Raw genomic sequence first — 19,994 nt, forward strand, 5'->3', positions numbered from 1 at the left:
GAATATTTTCCAATCTTGGAATAAATTCCTTACCAAAAAAAATCTTCACCAATGTGTTTGCAAAGGTGTCTAGTAACACATCACAACTTTATTGAAATTCAGTATCCCTAGGAGAATTTTTGACAGCTCCTTAAAGTTGGAATACCCACCATAACCTTGGTTAAAAAAAAATCCCCAAAAAAAATCCAAATTTAATTCTGTTGTAAGTAGCATGTGAGGGGTCAAACTAGGGTGTTTTTATGATTCTGAATCCATTGCAATCATTTGTTTTGCACCAAAACCACTCCTTGGGCTAAAAACGGCCATAGCCATGTATACTTTTTGTGTAAAAAGCCCATTGAGATTGGGCCGTTTACCGCTTTTTTAATATCCCCTGACTATAATAGGACTAGGCCTATTTATGACCATCCATTTATAATGACTATGTGGAACAAACGCGACGTGACGCTCCACCAATCACCGACGGCTTTGGGTTGGCCAATCAGGGAAGCCGATGCATAAACTCTCCCGAACACACTTCTTTCTCAGACCCGCAAGCCGACAGATACATATATAAATGGTGCATTTATAAAGCGCTTTTATCCAAAGCGCTTGACATAGATTGTGCATTACATTCACCCATTCACACACACATTCATACACCGATGACGGAGGAAACCATGCAAGGCACCAACCTGCTCATCGGGAGCAATTAGGGGTTCAGCGTCTTGCTCAAGGACACTTCCACACCAACTCTGGGGGAACTGGGAACCTCGCGGTTGCCATCCGGCCCGCTCTTCCGGCCACTCTCTACCCCTGAGCCACTGCCGCCCCATATATTCAATAGATTCTTCTGTTCACAGAAACTGTTGGTCCATCCAAATTGCCATTGGGCTCTGCACAGTGCACACCTCTGAGTTATATGAGACACACACGCGAGTTTGAGACTGAACAGGCAGACGCTGTCCAGGTTATGACAAGGACAAATTGTGTGTAATACACACACACACACACACACACACACACACACACACGCACGCAGGCACACGCACAGGCACACGCACATGCACGCGCACTACGTTCTCATCCATTTGTCTCCTCAGTGGGTTGACCAATAGATCTGTCCTTCCTTACACACAGACTATTTTACATCCCTGCTAAGCCAATTCTTCACTTTCCCCAAATGTAAGATTCTGTATTTAATATTCTCATCTGGGGCTATGGGATCTTGATGTAGTTGCAGTCGTGGTCCCTGTATACACAGGGCCGCATTAACCGTGGAACCTAGTGGAACTTGTGTTCCACGCCCCGCAGCCTGCAAGGGCCCTGTGAGAATTGTGTATTTAATTTTTGCGTATTTAAAGAAAAAATGCTGATTTATATTGGTCAAATAGAACCAAATTAGACACGAATTAGACCCGAAAAATTTCGCGCACGCGTGCAGGTTGGGCGCATGCACGCGCGCGCATGTGCGTGAAATTACGCCGCTGGGGGGGCCTTTGGTTTTGTGGTGTTCCACGGCCCTGAGGGGTCTTAATGCGGCCCTGTGTATACAGACTATGGCATCTGTAGTCACGGTCACAGTTCCGTAGTGGAGAGAGATGTAGCGGAGTAGAAGTAAAAGTATTGAAAATTGGAAATACTCCATCAGAGTAAAAATACCTCAAAATTGTACTTAAGTACAGCACTTAAGTAAATGTACTTAGTTACTTTCCCCCACTGGTGGTGAAGGCCCTAGTATCCTCAGGGCTGATACACACTGACATAGTGACTTGGCTGAGAGTCAGCATTTGGTCCATTAAATGTGTAGATGAGCTCATTAGGAGGCGGAATGACCGTTGGTGCATACATCATCGTCTTACTTGTGAATGGCTGCATGGGAATATGAGCCTTATTACTACTATGATGATGAGATATCCTACAGCACATCCATACATTAATACTCAACTATATGTATGCTATGCATACAGTATAGTATTGTGCCAGTGGTGCTTTATATGTTAACCCATTAAGACCGGGAACACATCTGTGTAACCACCTTATCCATATTTTACAGTTTGGGCTATTCAAAAATAGCAGATATACAAGCTCAAGTATTTGAATATATATATTTTTTTTTAAAGGGAACATTTATAACTCAAATCTTTGCTTCTGGGGGGTCCCTGGAACAAAACATTTTGAGATGAGGGTCGGCGGCCAAATACATATAATTTTGGGGGTCCTTGACATGAAAAAGTTTGAGCACCACTGATATAGAAACATAAGTTTAAAAAAAAAACTGTTTTATACAGTTATATCTTATATAACTGTATTATTGATTTAGAAGACATTTGTAGAACCCCCCAGAAGCAAAGATTTGAGTTACAAATGTTCGCTTTAAAAATATATATACTGTATATATTCAAAGATTTGCACATATTTTCACGATTTTTGAAAAATAGCCAAAGACATCTAAAAATTAGACCTCCTGTGTTGTTGTGCTACAGTGCGCTACAGTCATGCTACTGACAAGACAGCTGCCGGTTCCATTTTAGCTCCCAAAACCTTGATTTATTATGCCCTGGTCTGCTGCCCAGAAAATAGCTAGATCTACAAGCCCACACAACATATCACATTCCGTGATACATTGCGAGCTTGTAGCTCTATTGATACCGTTCTATTTAACGAACCGTATGTACACATCTGCACCTGCTGCAGTTTATTTGCAGTTTATTGCTGCCGTTTTTATTTGACATAGCGCTATTAATATTATTACTGGAAGGTCAGGGTTCAATCTCCCCGGGCCCGGGTCATACCAAAGGGGTCGCAATGCCTCCCTGCTTGGCACTCAGCATCAAGGGTTGGATTGGGGCTAGTATGTCCCTGCGCCATACTAGCGTCATGTCCACGGTATATCATGGCTGGGGGATATGCTTGTACATCAAGCTTATTATTATTATCAAACAATATATAATTATATACAAGTATACATACAGCTTAACAAATATGTTACCTGTTACACTATATATAGGTGTATAAGTATATTTTTCACTGTACTCTTCTTTTCCATCCCTATTCTTCTTCCCTTTCCTGAAAATTACAAATGATGTACAGTACTTACTTGTACAAGAAATCATTTCACCCACTAACTGTTTTACACCTGTAAACCTGTGATGTGACAATGAAGGTGATTATGATTCTAGAGCTGCTATTTCTGGCGCACAGCTCGAGTGTAATAAAGCGACAGTAGCACAGCATTGTGATGCTATGATGAAGACATCTCTCATTTCACACACAATCTTGCCTGCCTGCCTGCCTGCCTGCCTGCCTGTCTGTCTGTCTGTCTGCCTGCCTGCCTGTCTGTCTGTCTGTCTGTCTGTCTGCCTGCCGGCCTGCCTGCCTGGCTGCATGAGGTTTTTCTATTGTTCATCATAGCATGGCTGCAAGACATGACTCTCTCAGTCACAAGGCCAAAGCACATGTTTACCACCATCGCCAATCCTGTAATGATCAGGGAGCCAGTGTTGGCAAGGCAAGGCAAGGATTGGGGAGATGTTATCATACTTCCATGCCCCTGTTAAGAGGCGAGTCACCTCGATCTCCAGGCTTTTATTTTTTAGTTTTGCTAAAAAAATAAGAGCCTGGACTAGCCTGTTGACGCGACTGGAATATGAAGTGTTTCATTTCCCCAACCAACCAGAGTGCAGTGGGCTCCGGAGATATTGAACCCGCCCCTCTATGCCAGATATGAGACACACTAGGGCAGCCTAAGAGGCGAGCAGCAGCGTTTTTGACTAACTGTAGTCGTGACAAGCAGGCTTGGCTAACGCCAACATAAAGTGCATTATAGTAGTCGAGTTGGGTTGAGATAACAGCATGGATAATGGGGCACCAAACAGCAGGGCAAAAGTGAAAGAAGACTGGGTGCCAACCCATTTAAAGGCTTAAAAACAAACATTAAAAACTGAATTCTGTAACAAACAGGGAGCCAGTGTAGCGAGGCAAGGATAGGGGAGATGTGATCATACTTCTGTGCGCCTGTTAAGAACTGTAGTCGTGACAAGCAGACTTGGAGCCAGCATAAAGTGTGTAACAGTAGTCAAGTCGGGTTGAGATAACAGCATGGATAAGACGTTTAAAATCAATAAGGTTTACAGCAGACCTGACTTTGGCTAAAAGCCTCAGCTGATAAAAGCTGGATTTAACAACAGAGTTAATCTGTTTTTCAAGCTTAAAATCACTGTCCAATTTGACACCAAGGTTAGTGACTACCGGTTTTAAAAATGAATGCAGAGAGCCCAGATCCAGAGGTTTTGGGCCCTCGACGCTTTTATGTCCTTCAGACAGTCCAGCAGTGTGTTCAGGGAGCTGGTGTCATGTAGATCTGTGAGTCATCTGCATAGAAGTGGTATGCTTTTTAAAAATCAACCCCAGAGGTACAGGGAAAAAAGGATGGGGCCAAGATTTGAACTCTGCGGGACTCCACACAGGAGAGGGGCAGAGGACGATGTGTGTGAGTCACCTAGGGCTACAGAGAAAGATCTGTCTGTCAAATAAGACCTGAACCAATTTCAAGCTGTGCCTCCTATACCCACACAGCACTCTAAACGAGAGATGAGAATGTTGTGGTCAAAATGCAGCCGTGAGGTCTAAAAGCACAAGGATCGCAGGGTCACCTGAGTCAGTGATTCTTAAAAGGTCATTAACAACTCTTAAAAGTGCAGACTCTGTACTGTGAAAAGCTTTAAAACCTCAAGTAGACCATGTGCAATTAAAAAGGACTGAAGCTGTAAAAGTACAACTTTCTCCAAAATGTTGGAGATGAAAGGGAGTTTTGAGATCAAATTTGGAAAAAAAAGAGGTGTCAAGGCTTGTTTTTTTAATCAAGGGTTCCACCACTGCATGCTTGGAATAAGTCGGAACCACACCTGAGGCAAGACTATGATTGATAATCAGTTGGACATTAGGTCCAATAGTCTGCCAGGCTTCCTTGAAGAGCGTATAGTGGGACAATGTCAGTAGGACAAGATGCAGGTTTTAATTGAGAAACCATTTTTTCAAGGTGGGAGGGTGACACCGGCTCGAACTCATTGAAAGCAGCAGAGCAGGTGACAGACATGGAAAGATTAAAAGAGGGCATTAGAATGTAAGCTCTAATAGAGACAAGCGCTCTTGAGGATTCGTAGTTCTGTAACTCTGACAGTGTAAAAATTGAACCAAATGGACCCATAAGGCAGTGGTTCTCAACCTTTTCAGGCTGTGACCCCCCAAAATAATTCAGATTTGAACTGGGGACCCCCCAAAATACTCATATTTGAACTGGGGACCTCCCACAATTAGGCCAATGTTTGACCCGTTTTTATAGTATAGTTTGTTACCTTTGATGCAGTAATGGTCTTTTTTTTTTACGTATTAAAAAAGGTCTCAAAAGTCCTTGAACCCACAGGTTGAGAACCATTGTCATTAGGGTCCATGTGGTTTCATTTGTACACTCTCAGGGTTAAAGTAACATCATTTCATATTAGAATTTGAGTGTAGTTGGGGTCCCAGAGATAATTGTTCTTTCTTTATTGAATACATCTTGAAATTCAAAAGGTTGAGAATCGCTGATCTACAGGAATCCACAAACACCACACAGCACTCTTCATGTTACCTATTGCAGTGGCTCCCTCTGCTGGTGAATAACCAAACAACAACCCCTAAAATGCCCACATACACAATTTACAATGTAAGCATTTATCAGATGCTCTTTATCCAGAGTGACTTACAGTAAGCAAGGTAAACACATATATAGAATGTATAGAGACGTAGTGAGAGTGCAGTGCGTAGGATCACAGGTAAACCAAGAGCCTAGCATCAGTAATAATAATCTGTACATTGAAACTATGGAGACTATAGGATGCCAGGTCGACAAATGAACCTGGCATCTGTCTACATAACATGCTAACTAAATTACATTTTTAACCTTTGCATAAGACTGCATGGTCCTAAAGTCTAGGCAGTAGTGTAAAGTAACTAAGTACATCGAGTTGCATTGTGAGCTTGTAGATCTGCTATTTTCAAAAGATTTGTAAACATTTTTAACTTGTGAAATGGGACATTCTGCACAATGAGTACTTTCACTTTTGGTACTTTAAATATATTTTGATGCCAATACTTTTGCACTTTTACTCAAGTAAATTTTGATTACCGGACTTTTTCTTGTAACAGAGTATATTTCTACACTGCAGTATTGATACTTTTACTTAAGTAAAAGATGTGAGTACTTTTTCCACCACTGAGTAGTCTAGGTCAAGTGCAACGGGCTGAGGTGGAGTCTGAAGAGGTGAGTCTTCAGATTACAGTGGAAACACATTGGCAGTAGACCTGGCAGTCACTACCTCAGCCTCAATTTCCATTTGGTTACATAAAGACATTTTAAATCAGCCATGACTAGCAGCCAATCAGGAGGCTGGAACCACCAGGGAACACTGCATGGCAGGCAACGCGGAGCAATCATTTAGATTTGAATTAATTCAACGTTCAAGATTTGTTATTGCTATTTTTATTGTTATAGTTATTGCTGTGTGTGTGTGTGTGTGTGTGTGTGTGTGTGTGTGTGTGTGTGTGTGTGTGTGTGTGTGTGTGTGTGTGTGTGTGTGTGTGTGTGTGTGTGTGTGTGTGTGTGTGTGTGCGTGTGTGTGCGTGTGTGTGCACGTGCGTGTTTGGACACTTATTTTAGATCCAAACTGAAATGAAATATCAGCCTTTGGTAGAACGTATTATGGCCTTAGGATATAACTGTCAACTTGTGTTTGGGAGCCTGGGGCCACGTTCACTAACTTGTGCTCCTCCGTGGACTGACACTGGGAGGATTACAAAAGACAAATGCAAAAATAACGGGCTAAATGCTGTGTGTGTGTGTGTGTGTGTGTGTGTGTGTGTGTGTGTGTGTGTGTGTGTGTGTGTGTGTGTGTGTGTGTGTGTGTGTGTGTGTGTGTGTGTGTGTGTGTGTGTGTGTGTGTGTGTGTGTGTGTGTGTGTGTGTGTGTGTATAAATGTTGTGAGAGGTGTGTAAAGGGGTTGCTATGTGTGATTGAGTATGATTAAATAAATAAATAAGTGCCATTACTATACTGTGGTTGCCCGGCCTAAGGCAAGTGACAAATCAGAGCCTTCACATGAGGACTTGTTTTTTTTGCCCATTTAATGGGGGGGGGGGGGTGCCTCCTATCGTCCTATACCTATTGTCTATTGTCTTTTTAGTTGCTTGGAAAATCCCTCTCGCTGTTTGCACTGGCTCACGTTGTGATGTGTGATTGGATCAAACAGAATACTCTAACAAGGATACAGAGACAGAGTTTGACTGGAGATGTGACAGCTGTATATGACAACACAACATGGCTGGCTCACTTCACTCAGTCAGTCACCCCCCTCCAAAGGACAGGCCTGTTGTGCTTTTCTGTTTTTTCCCTCTCTCTCTCCCTCTCTCTCTCCCTCTCTGTCTCTCTGTGTCTCTCTCTCTCCACACTCCAGCACCTGTCACGTCGCTCAGAGCTGTGACAGACGAGCTGCTCGCTGTGACAATGGCTCCCTGACGCTGCCTCTGCCTCAAGGGAGAGGAGCCAATGTAAAAGCAGCAGGTAAGACTTTCTCTACTAGTTTCAACTGGTGATGAGACTGTATATAAAAGGCTTATATTATCCATGCTACTGGTGGTTAACAACAACAATGCTTTGTCATATCTGTATTAGATAAGATAGATAGACCTTCATTATGAGAGGGGGAATTTAGATGCAAGAACCAGCTTAGAACAAAGAAGTAGATACAGCCAATGGTAGCAATGATAACTTAAGGTGGGAAGAGAGAATACTCACTTGAGAGAATGTGTAATTCACTTGAGAGAGTGTGTACTCAATTATTATTAGTATTAGTATTCTCTCTGAGCACACACTCTCTCTCACCTTAAGAGAGAATACTAATACTAATAATAATGATAATAATAATAATAATAGACCAATATCAATGACCAATATCAATTCGTTGTGAGCTTCTAGATCGGCGCTGTTTTCACTATTTAACTTTTTAAAATAATAATAATTAAAAAGGAACCGCTTGACATACAACAATTATAGAGTGACGATATACACACTCTGTATCACATATCTGTAGAGGTCTGTTTGGTTACATTTGTTGCACACACAGAGTTACAAATGGTTACATTTGTTGCACACGCACGCACGCACACACACACACACACACACACACACACACACACACACACACACACACACACACACACACACACACACACACACACACACACACACACACACACACACACACACACACACACACACACACACACACACACACACACACACACACACACAGTTACAAATGGATACATGAACACTGAGGTTTGGACACTGCATGTGTCACTCACTCTCTAGTCCAGCATGCCAACTATTTATAGGTGACTTAAGCCATTCAATCCGGGAACGCATCTCTGTCATTTTAGATTTCTTTGGCCAATCAAAATTACCAAAAATAGCAGATATACAAGCTCATAGCAAATTAAAATGTGTGCAAATCTTTGAATATATATATTATTTTTTTTAAGCGAACATTTGTTACTCAAATCTTTGCTTCTGGGGGGTTCCTTGGAACAAAATATTTTACAAATTTTAGCTTTAAAAATTATATATTCAAAGATTTGTGCAAAATTCCACGATTTCTCACAAAAATAGCGAAATAAATCTTAAAAATGACACAGATGCGTTCCCGGTCTTAATGGGTTAAACAACCATTAGACTGGTGTCCCATCGGTAATGTCACGCCTGCCATGATGGCCTCGTTGGAGGCATCCAGAGATAATCTGAAAATGTTTGTCAAACCTTGTGGCAGAGATTATTGTCATGGTGGAAGGTCTTAAGAAGACTGACCGCTGTGTGGATCTATGAAAACATCCGTAAGAAAAGAAAACACACTCTTATAAATAGTATCAACACTGTTGTTGATACGTCGGTATAGCCGTATAGCATCATGGATAGCTTATTCACACTGCTTTGCATAACTTTGCATTTGGATGCCAACCAACCGACTGACGTTATTCTAAAAATACACATTCACTCCCCGTTGCTATTCCAAAACGTGTCATTCATGTTCAAATCCCACCTAATCGTTCGCACCCTTCTCAAATGCAAGCAAACTCTCATCACCCCTCTCCCTCCCTCTCCCTCGCTCCCTCTCTCTCCCTCTCGCTCTCTACCCCTCTCCCTCCCTCTCCCTCTCTCTCACTAAGCAGAGAGATGGAGGAAAGTTATGAGACATTTGAGGAGGAGTTAGGACCATCCAGACCACCACAGAAGCCTGGAAGACAGACCCTTAGACCAGGTGAAAAACCACTGGCATGCGCGCACACACACACACACACACACACACACACTTGGAGTATATCCAATTTTCAATACTTTTACTTCTGCTCCACTGCATCTCAGAGGCAAATATTGTACTTTTACTCCACTACAATTATTTGAAAACTTACATTATTGCATTATAAAACATACATTAACCACTTTAGCCCTATTTTATACCTAGGCTATTTGAAAATAGCCGATCTACAAGCTCACAACGCGTCGCATCGCGATTGTGAGCTTGTAGATCTGCTATTTTCAAACGTTTTAGTAGTTTTACTTTTGGTACATCAAGTACATTTTGACACCAATACTTTTGTACTTTTACTCAAGTAAATTTTGATTTTACTTGTAACAGAGTAGAGAGAGAGAGAGAGAGAGAGACCCACTGTGTGTCACAGTCCTCCATGCATGTTCACACACAGTCAGTCTCTATTTCAGGAGCATGGAAGGAAGGTACAGTGGGGTCTATAAATATTGGGAGAACAGCAGCACCCAGGCTGGTGGCAGCATGCAGGCAGCAGCATACCTCAGTCCCCATAGTTGCCAAGCCATTGAAATAGGAGCCAATATTGTAGAGCAGCATCACACGGTGACAATCCAGTACACACAGCACACAGTCCTCTCACAGTACACAGCACTCTGACTGTAGGAACGGTGGCATCATGGACGAGATAGAAGCATGGAGCGTTTCAGCTGCTACGTGTTGGCAGGCCGTAGCGCAGCCTCAGGGCCCTCAGTGCACCGGCATGGGCTTCTGAGACACTAACAACTATTTACACCACAACGACCAGGCTTATGAACAACATCAGACACTAACTGACTGTTCACTGTTTGCCTACCCCCCACTCACACACACTTCATTTTCCTTTCGAACTTTGTTTGTGCAGTGGTTAAGAAACAGCAACATACTGTACACTGGACCACTGGCGTAGCGGTCCAGGCACCTAGGCTCAATGTAGCCTGGCGGCGCGTTGCGGGTTCGAGTCCCGATCCCAACGGCCTTTGCTCCATTTCCTGTCAGCCTAATGTCCTATCAATAAAGGCATAAAAGCCCAAAGCCCTTAACACAATAAAAGTGTACTACAGTACTAAAAGTACTGTGTACTACAGTAGAGTAAAATCCCTGGGATTAAAGTTCTCCGCCGTGGCAACGGATTTCCGTCGTGAGGATTTCATAGGGGCTATTTATGAGATCAGTGCAGATCTGGAGAAAAAAAAAGTGCTTGGGGTGTGTGTGTTGCGATGGCCGCGGTGTGAATGACATGACGAAAGTCATCAAAACGCAGCACATACTTGCTAGTCAAAATTCCAAACTACAAAGCATCCATCCCCAGCCAAATCATTTAAAATCGATCTATCATAAAGACCAGCTGCTCAGAATGCTGGCTGGCGTAGTGAGTGACTCCACGACCTGCTGAATGTAACCCAACACCCAAGTGTTAGCCTTACAGCTATACAAGTTGCGTGCCGGTGTTGTGCGCAGTAAATAGCAGATCTACAAGCTCACAATGCGCCACTAACGTGACGTGTTGTGAGTTTGTATATCTGCTATTCATTCACGGCATGCAACACCAGTGTGCAACTATCTGTGCTCCGTTCCCCCGGGTCATTAATTTATGACTTAAAGTAGCATGGATTTACCACTGAAGTTATGGAAGGTCATTCTGTATGGGAGGCAATGGAGTCGAAAGTGGATTACACAGAGCAAGTAACAGGTAGGATATAATTATTTGTTGACAGGGAAGGACCAGCAGTAATTGACAAACGTAAAGCTTATGGTCTTTTGCATAATAAAAAATAATCAGCGGAAAACTTGCTGTGTTTGCCAATCGGAGATTCGAGAGGATTCATTTGTCACTCACAAAAGTACAGTACTAATACAGGTGCCAATGCAAATACTTTGGTGCAGTGTTTCATTTGGGACGGTATCATGATTTGATTTTTCAAAGCCGTAGGCGGAGGTTTATGTAGCGTGCATTGTTTCTCGAGAGGAAATGCATTAAATTACTCCTACTGTCGGGTTTTTTTCTCCTATTAATATGTTGCATTTGGACATTTAAAACCCCCCAATGCTTAGTAAACTTGACCTTTGGCTCTGTACTTGGTCTGCTCTTTTTCCACTCTACACCAAATCTCTTTGCCAAAAATAGCAGATCTACAAGCTCATTGTAAGCTTGTAGGTGTGCTATTTTTGGCAAATGTAGGGATGCTAGGGTTCAAATGGTAAGAAGAAGTTCCTATCGCAAAGATTTGGTGGCCCCCCCTGTAGCAACTCTCTGAGGGTCCTCAGAGAGTGGTCTTCAAGACACACACACACACACACACACACACACACACACACACACACACACACACACACACACACACACACACACACACACACACACACACACACACACACACACACACACACACACACACACACACACACACTTACTTTGGATCTGCATGAGAAGCACATTACATAATAGATCCAAACACTGATCAGAAGAAGGTACAACTGGATGTACATGCTTATAACAACACATTGATGACTTAATCATATAAACAGAAAGTGACAGAGGAGAACTTGTTCTTTTTTTTACTAGTCAAGGATATATGAAACATTGTCTTCTCCAGATAGACAAACTGCCCATGAGAGCTGAGATAGAACAGAATTTAGCCCATTCATTTTTGCGTTTGTCTTTTGCAATCCTCCCAATGTCAGTCCACGGAGCACAAGTGTTTGAACGTGGCCACGGACTCCCAAACACAATAAGATGACAGTTATATCCTACGGTCATAATATGTTCTGACTACCAAAGGCTGATATTTCATTTTGGATGTAAAATAAGTGCGCACGCACACGCGCACACACACACACACACACACACACACACACACACACACACACACACACACACACACACACACACACACACACACACACACACACACACACACACACACACACACACACACACACACACACACACACACACACACACGTTATTAATTTGCAACCTGTCTGAGAAAGTACTGTTCTGTAAGATGCAATACAAAAGTCATAAACATGCATTTAACAAGAGTTCTTAATTTATATATTGGGGGAGTTGTTATTGTTATAAGTTTCATTTTGATTTGAGGTGAAGTGTGTATGGTACAGTATTGCTCAATAACTCAATGTATCTGTTCCAGAAATGTATGCTTCAAGAAAACTGAGAGAGGTTAGTATGGAACTTAACTGAATTTCACTTTCTGTCAAATGTCATAAGTTGACGACACAAAACTTCCTCACAAAACAAATAGTGTAGAATTCAGAGCAGTAAGCAGTTTCACAGAAAGATGCATTATGCATTATCACTTTTCCTTTCAGGAAGCAGCTCAAGTTCAACAACAACAATATCCAGCACCACAAGTCACCAAGACTCTACCCAGGGAACCTTGTGAGTCAACCCGTGAAGTCCAATTTATACTTCTTCACACCAAGCCGTTAAGCATTGAAAACAGCAGACCTACAAGCTCACAACGCATCGATGCGTTGTGAGCTTGTAGGTCTGTTGTTTTCATTGCATGACGGAGCATAAATTAGGCCTTAATACTTTCCCTGAATTCCCTGTAAGCCATTTCTGGCTGTGTTTCTTGTTGGCAATGGAACACCTTTGTGTGATGAATGAAAAGCTTACAATCCATATTTCATGTCCCTTGTCGCCCTCTCCTGACGGAGGGAGGTAACTGCAACGATGTCCGAATTACAAGAGGCTCTGTGCAGGTTTCCAGAAAGTGGCATATCTGTTTCCTGTTGTGGTTCAGTTTCCCATAGATCCATCTGAGTGGCTCAGCAGCCGATTTGAACAGGAAACGGTAAAGTTGTTTCTGGTTCAAATTTGCTGCTGAGCCAATCAAATGAACCTATGGGAAAATTAACCAGAGCAGGAAACAGGTATGCTGACACCTACGGGACTACAGTCTATACTAACCTTGCGTCACCAGACTTTCCACCTCGGAGGAAAGCCTGGTATTCGTTTGAAACTGGCCCGTGTGATCTGGTCTAGACCGCGCCTACTGAACCCCCCCCCCCCCCCCCCCCCCCGCTTTGTTTTGGTTCCCCCTGTTAGTTTCCCCAATCCTCATTTAAATGCTGAATCAAGTATAACTACTAGCTTAGTCTCGCCAGTCTCTAGGAGTTGGAATAAAAGATGGATATACCAAACTAACTATTCCTATAAGCTAAACTACGCTAGCCTGGCATTGGCCAGACTGATAACGTGCATGGATTCACTCTCACGTTCCTCCACGGTATCAGTCTGGACACAGAACCTACTACAAATAACTTTATTGACATTGGCAACCAGTAAGTGTCACCCGACACCAGGGTTGTAATTTCTCACTGACAGAGTAAAGGAGACCTTCCTCCAATCTCTGCAGATGTGCTATATAGTTATTGTATATGACACTCTACCGTACAGTAACAAATTACATTTGTTTTCATTAAAATAAGTCACAGCTTGTAGCGTTACATTTCATTCTCCAACTCACGTCTCCAGTGGTTCTCAAAGTGTGGTCCAGGGACCCTCAGGGTTCCTGGAAGGGGGTTCCAAATAGACCCTTACAGCCAGGTCTGTAACTCTGAGAGTGTACAAATGGAACCAAAAGGACCCATACGGGTCCATTTGGTTCCATTTGTACACTCTCAGATTTATGGTGGTCCTTGAAATTAAAGAGGTTTGAGAACCACATACTGCTCTAGTAGTCTCATCATATTTACTTTTTTTCACGTTTTGTTTTTACTCACCCTAGTCGGCTTCTCTCTCTCTCTTCTTCAGCGCCATCGGTGAGTAAACCCGCGTCCGTGCAGAGCCCCGCCCCCGTCGACACGCCGTGGCAGAGCGTCACTCTGAACCGATGTCTGTTTGTGGTCATCACCATCCTGCTGCTGACCTCTGGGATGCACAGGCTGCATGGTAAATATAGATAAACCAAGAACCCAGCATCAGTCTCTAAACAGTATGATATCAAAATAATAATCTGTTCATTGAAACTATATAGGATACCAGGTAAACAAATGGTCAACCCATTCAATCCGGGAACGCATCTGTGTCATTTTAGATGTTTTGGGCTATTCCAAAAATAGCAGATATACATTACATTACATTACAGTCATTTAGCAGACGCTTTTATCCAAAGCGATTTACAATAAGTGGCTACAATATACAAACTCATTGCGCGGCACAGAGTGCCGCGCAATGAGTTTGTAGATCTGCTATTTTTGAAAAATCTTGAAAATCTTTGCAAATCTTTGACTATATATATTTGTTTATAGCTTACATTTGTAACTCAAATCTTTGCTTCTAGGGGATTCTACACATTTTTCGTACGTTTCTATATCAGTGGTGCTCAACCCTTTTCATGTCAAGGACCTCCCAAAATTATATGTATTTAGCCGCGGACCCCCATCTGAAAATATTTATGTTCCAGAGACCCCCCAGAAGCAAAGATTTGAGTTACAAACGTTATAAATATATAGGCCTAATTCAAAGATTTGCAAACATTTTCCCAAAAATAGCAGATCTACTTTTTTGAATAGCCAAAGATATAAATACAAATATGACACTGATGCGTTCCCGGTCCTAATGGATTACGTGCTATACAGGCTATAAAGTGGAGTCTTCAGACTGTTATGCTCTCATCACAACAGAGATGCTGCGTGGCCAGAGGATAACAGAGGAAGAGGAGGAGCTAGTCGGCGTGGCGACTAGACGATCCGCCTTGAGACGCAAGGCTCTCTACAATCTACCTGAGGTAAACACAAAACCTACAGAACCTCCATGGATCCCCAGCCATGATTTGTGTGCATGGGGATCTCATCTTAAACAAGCTCAGTGCTTAATGAGTCTTCCAGTTTAGTAGACCTTGTATTGTGAATTTGTACTTCCATGTACTGTTATTCTAATGTCTTACTAAATAAAGTACATCAATCAATCAGCTAAATTATTAATAGTTAGGATTAGGAACCAGCTGGTCTGTAACTCTGAAAGTGTAAAAAGGGAACAGGGTCTATTTGGTTCCATTTGTACACTTTGTAGAAGATAAGTATTTTTTCTTCTCCTTTAAATTGTGTAGAACCTCTGGTTTACAATCCTGGTCAGTAGTACGATGGTAATGCTGGTGATTAAAATTTCCATCATACCAGTATGTGTTGTGAATATTATTTTGAAACTTTTTAATGTCATGGACCCTCAAATGAACATGATTCATTAGGTCATGGACCCCATTTCAAATTATTAATTTCAAATTAATTATTCTAAAATAGACAAAGTATAAAACTCAATATCAATCCAGTAGGCTGACCCCTCGAAAACCAGAGAGTAGCTACATCTCAAGGGGTTTATCCTAGCTCTGGTCCATTATGTTAGGAGAACTCCTTCTAAGGCTATGGACCAGAGCTAGGTTTATCCTAATAAAGAAACTTGAACACACAAGAGTGAGGGAGGGAGAGAGAGAGAGAGACACCTACACACCACACCTGTCCAAACCCCCCAATGTCCCTCAACAGGCTGTAGTAGGCGTTCTCTGTTTTGATGCGAGCTGCCAATATCGCCTTTGCCATCAAAAAGGGATGCTCAACTGATCCCAGCCCCTGAACCTGGTTCCTCCTGGTCTTCCAGATGGCCAACTTCATTCCTGTCCCACACACACACACACACACACACACACACACACACACAACATTGACCAATGTTACAACAGGTCTTCTCCTGCTGCTGTATTTTGGACCAAAAATAAAACTTTAAAGAGAAAACATCTCCTACAGTTGCCTAGCTATCCCCTCTCTGCAAAGTCACTGCCTAGTCTGGGACACTTAACAAACAAGTGAAACACAGAGAGAGAGGGAGAGAGAGAGAGAGAGAGAGAGAGAGAGAGAAACAGAGAGAGAGACCGAGACGACAACACGACGACAACATACACACAATTATCAGTTTAAAGGCTGAAAATAAGCTTTAATGGCGGCACTTACTTTATGTGTAATGTAGACAAAGGCCATGACGCACCTTCTAATCCCTCTGAGCAATTAAAGAAGTAGGCCTAGTCTCTCTCCAGCCAAGAACTAACCTGTTCATTCTATTTCTGTTACAGCTGTAGGTCTTTACGTCCTAATTGTCAATTAAAAGGCGATTCGGTATTTTACAGGACGGATACACAGCTCTTTCCCCTAAACATAATAAAGAGATAAATAGACTCAGAACATGTTTTTAGAGAACAAACAGACACACCCATGATGTCTACTCTACTCTGTGACGTTGTGGGAAAAGAGGCGCGAGCGCACGAGACGCACGAGCCACAAGGGGGCGTGGTTTCACCTGGACTAAAAAGGCCTTGAGATCCTCTATGCTTGAGATGAGTTTGCCCTCTAGCCAAGTGTGGTTCTCAAACTTTTTCATGTCAAGGACCCCCAAATTGACACTTATTAGCCCGCAGACCCCCCCCCCTCATTTGAAAAGATATGCCAGGGACCCCCATAATAGAAGATGTGTACGGCTCTAGCAGTGATTCTCAACCATTTTGATTTCAAGGACCCCCAGTTTGACATGCATTAGGCTACGGACCCCCATTTAATGACATGTCTATCTCTGGGACCCCAATTTATATTGTAAAATCAAAGTTAATTTAACTCTGAGAGTGCACAAATGGAACATCCATTTGTACACTCAGAGTTACAGACCCATAACGGTCCATCTGGTTCCTATAACCATCTATCATTTAGCTATGGACCCCCTGGAACTCCCTCGAGGACCCCTGGGGGTCCCCGGACCCCACTTTGAGAACCAATGCTCTAGCCTGGTAAACCGTGACTCCCTCTTTCATTGGTGTGTCGCCCAGGTTGCGCTTAAACCCTAACATTTAACCAGTGGTAGAAAAAGTACTAAAAGTAAAAGTACTAAAGTCTTGGCATCAAAATGTAGTTAAAGAGAATGTCCCATAGAGTTGAAGCAGGAACCCTCTCTACATATTAAATACATTTGTGTTGCATATTAAACTTTTTCATAGATACCTTCATAGACTTGTTTGTCAGTGCTGTGTAAAATTAATGTATTTTGTTCATGTGTATTTACTCAGTACTTGGTCTGCTCTTTTCCCCCCTCTACACCAAATGTTTTTGCCGAAAATAGCCGATCTACAAGCTCACAACGTGTCGCAGCACGACACGTTGTGAGCTTGTAGGTCTGCTATTTTTCAGTTTGTAGATCTGCTATTTTCAGCTAACCCTTCCCAGTATAGGGATGCTAGGGTTGAAGTGTTCACTCCCCCTGTAGTTGCTCTAAGGTTGAAGAGTTGAAGACCCATATATATAATATAATTGTAATATTGTAATATTCCTGTCATGTTGTGCCATGCAGCCCGAGTCCTCTCTATGGGACGTCATTCAGCTTTGGTGGCCAGACTTCGATGACGATGACGACTGTGACGAAGATGAGTGTGATGATGATGAGGATGGTGGTGGAGCAGCCAAAAGAGGGAAGTCAAAGAAAGGAGCATCAAGAGTGGTCAAAAACAGACAGAGAGCTGACAAAAAAACACCCCCGAAACACGGCAAATTAAAGGACGGGAAGGAGAAAATTAAAGAGAGGAAAAAACCAAAAGAACACGAAGAGGAGGGGGAAAATGAGGAAGAGGAGAAGGCAGAGGAAGAAGAGGAGAAGGAGGAAGAGGAGAAGGAGGAAGAGGAAAAGGAGGAAGAGGAGAAGGAGGAAGGGGAGAAGGAAGAACAGGTGATGAAACCCAAGAAGAAGAAAATGCAGCAGAAGAAAAAAGATACCGAAGCATTTTTTTCTTTTTAAATGTTGATTTTACAGAGTGAACAAATGGAACAAAGTGGACCTGTAAGGGTCCTTTTGTAACTCTGACTTAGAAATCGATAAAATAACACTGAAGATTCTCCTGTGTAGCTGGCCTGGTACCTACTAGAATATTCGTATTATTAGATATTCGTGTTCGAACTTATTGCTTTTCAAACAGCAAAAAATATCCCAGGACAGAAGTATAATTAGTAGAAACATGAGCAGTGACACTTCATTGCTTTGCAAGATGGTGGCAAAGTTTTAATGATTAAAATAACATTGGAGACCCAGCCCATTTATGAACTTTTAAGATGACATGAATACTTAATGAAATGTGCACTCTGTGTCTGTGTTGAGACTAGAGGTGGGCATATAGATAAATTTTTTTAATCTAGATTAATCTATCTGCAATCCTGGAGTTAATCTAGATTAATCTAGATTAAAATGGCTCATTTGAAGTCTGCCGAAGGCATTCAAAATATGTGTGTTCTAGGGATGCACCGATGGGATTTTGGCCGATATCGATATCCGATATGATATATTGCTGTTATGACCGATAACCGATATAACCGATGTCGATATGATCGATAAAAAAAACAGTTTTATCCAGTCTGAAAAACATGTGTAAACACTGCATTTGAAAAAGCAATCCCTGTTTATTCCAAATTATTTTATATTATCATCTGGATAATCCCCAGAGCAAAAAACATATGTGTCAACTGCAAAAAGTACCAGTGACAGCAGCTTAGAAAGAAACTTGGCAAATATCATTGATATTGAATAATTGAATCAAAAGTTTGAGTCCCAATACTGACCCCTGGGAGACGCCCAAATGATTTGAGCTGTATTTGCCCAGCTTCACAAACTGTTGACGTCTGTCCAAATAACTTTGTTTTAATCCAGTCTACTGCAATGCCTCTAATACCAATTTTCTCCAGTTTGTTTATTAATATGGTGTGATAGATAGTGTCAAAAGCTTTTTTGGGGTAAATTAATATTCCAATTGCAACTGTGCTTCTTTCAATGGATTCCATCAATGCCTGAGATGTTGATCTGTTAGTTCTAAAACCATATTGACTCTCTGAGAGTAGGCTACATTACATTTTTCCAAAAAAAGAATCTAGTCTGCTATTGAAAAGTTTCTCCAGTAGGCCTATCATTGAAAATTGTGAACAATTGGTTCCATTTGGACACTGAATTTACAGACCCATAAGGGTCCATTTGGTTTGTACACTCAGTGTTACACACTCAGAGTTACAGACCCATATAAGGACCCACTTTTAGAACCACTGTCCTACACTGTGTGTGTGTGTGTGTGTGTGTGTGTGTGTGTGTGTGTGTGTGTGTGTGTGTGTGTGTGTGTGTGTGTGTGTGTGTGTGCGTGCACCCGCACGCTTAATAGCATACATGTGTTTGTTGTTGTTAGCATGTAGCACTCATTAGCATGCTCACGCAACAAGTATTACCAAACAGCGCCCAACTACTGCTATGTTTGTTCATCAACACGGTAGCGGAGGCTCTGCTTTTGTCCAATGACCACTTTAATAAGCTGCGCTGGGCTTACAGACCTGAAGCAAATGAATTAACGAGTGGAGCAACACGCTCCTCCTCTCTCTGTCTGAGTGAAATGAATGAGAGGCAGTGCGCACGTCTGACCATGTGAAACCCGACACCTATTCCCCCCCCCCCACACACACACACACACACACACACACACTCACACACGCACACACACGCATTGCAGTCACACACAGACACAGAGTAATTCGCCCAGCTACATCAGCTAATGTTTTGTCTCCCAGACCCAACTTTGAGAATAG

General features: G+C 42.3%; 1 protein-coding gene across 3 annotated transcripts; it reads left to right on the top strand.

The window, feature by feature from the left end:
• The first annotated feature begins 7,477 nt into the window (after positions 1-7,477).
• LOC311046016 (uncharacterized protein) lies at positions 7,478-19,471 on the top strand. 3 transcript variants are annotated; one of them, XM_084058089.1, is made up of 8 exons: positions 7,494-7,579; positions 9,244-9,332; positions 12,533-12,561; positions 12,711-12,780; positions 14,161-14,298; positions 15,033-15,136; positions 17,734-18,176; positions 18,210-19,471. In XM_084058089.1, exons 2-7 carry the CDS (start codon positions 9,248-9,250, stop codon positions 18,172-18,174), a joined length of 867 nt encoding a protein of 288 aa, XP_083914215.1. In that variant the 5' UTR covers positions 7,494-7,579; positions 9,244-9,247; the 3' UTR covers positions 18,175-18,176; positions 18,210-19,471. The 3 variants fall into 3 exon arrangements, with proteins under 3 accessions (XP_083914214.1, XP_083914215.1, XP_083914213.1); XM_084058088.1 differs by having other exon boundaries at positions 7,478-7,579; positions 9,241-9,332; positions 17,734-19,464; XM_084058087.1 differs by having other exon boundaries at positions 17,734-19,460.
• Positions 19,472-19,994: the final 523 nt, after the last annotated feature.

This window comes from Gymnoscopelus microlampas (assembly GCF_963454915.1).
Source record: "Gymnoscopelus microlampas genome assembly, chromosome: 5".
Lineage (NCBI taxonomy): Eukaryota > Metazoa > Chordata > Actinopteri > Myctophiformes > Myctophidae > Gymnoscopelus > Gymnoscopelus microlampas.

What these genes read in the sequence shown, in the direction of transcription:
- LOC311046016 (XM_084058088.1), top strand. Translation starts at nt 9,248, where the DNA reads ATGGAGGAAAGTTATGAGACATTTGAGGAGGAGTTAGGACCATCCAGA. An exon ending in GACTCTACCCAGGGAACCTT is followed by an intron (nt 12,781 to 14,160) that starts GTGAGTCAACCC and finishes TCTCTTCTTCAG; the next exon opens with CGCCATCGGTGAGTAAACCC. An exon ending in CTCTCTACAATCTACCTGAG is followed by an intron (nt 15,137 to 17,733) that starts GTAAACACAAAA and finishes TGTGCCATGCAG; the next exon opens with CCCGAGTCCTCTCTATGGGA.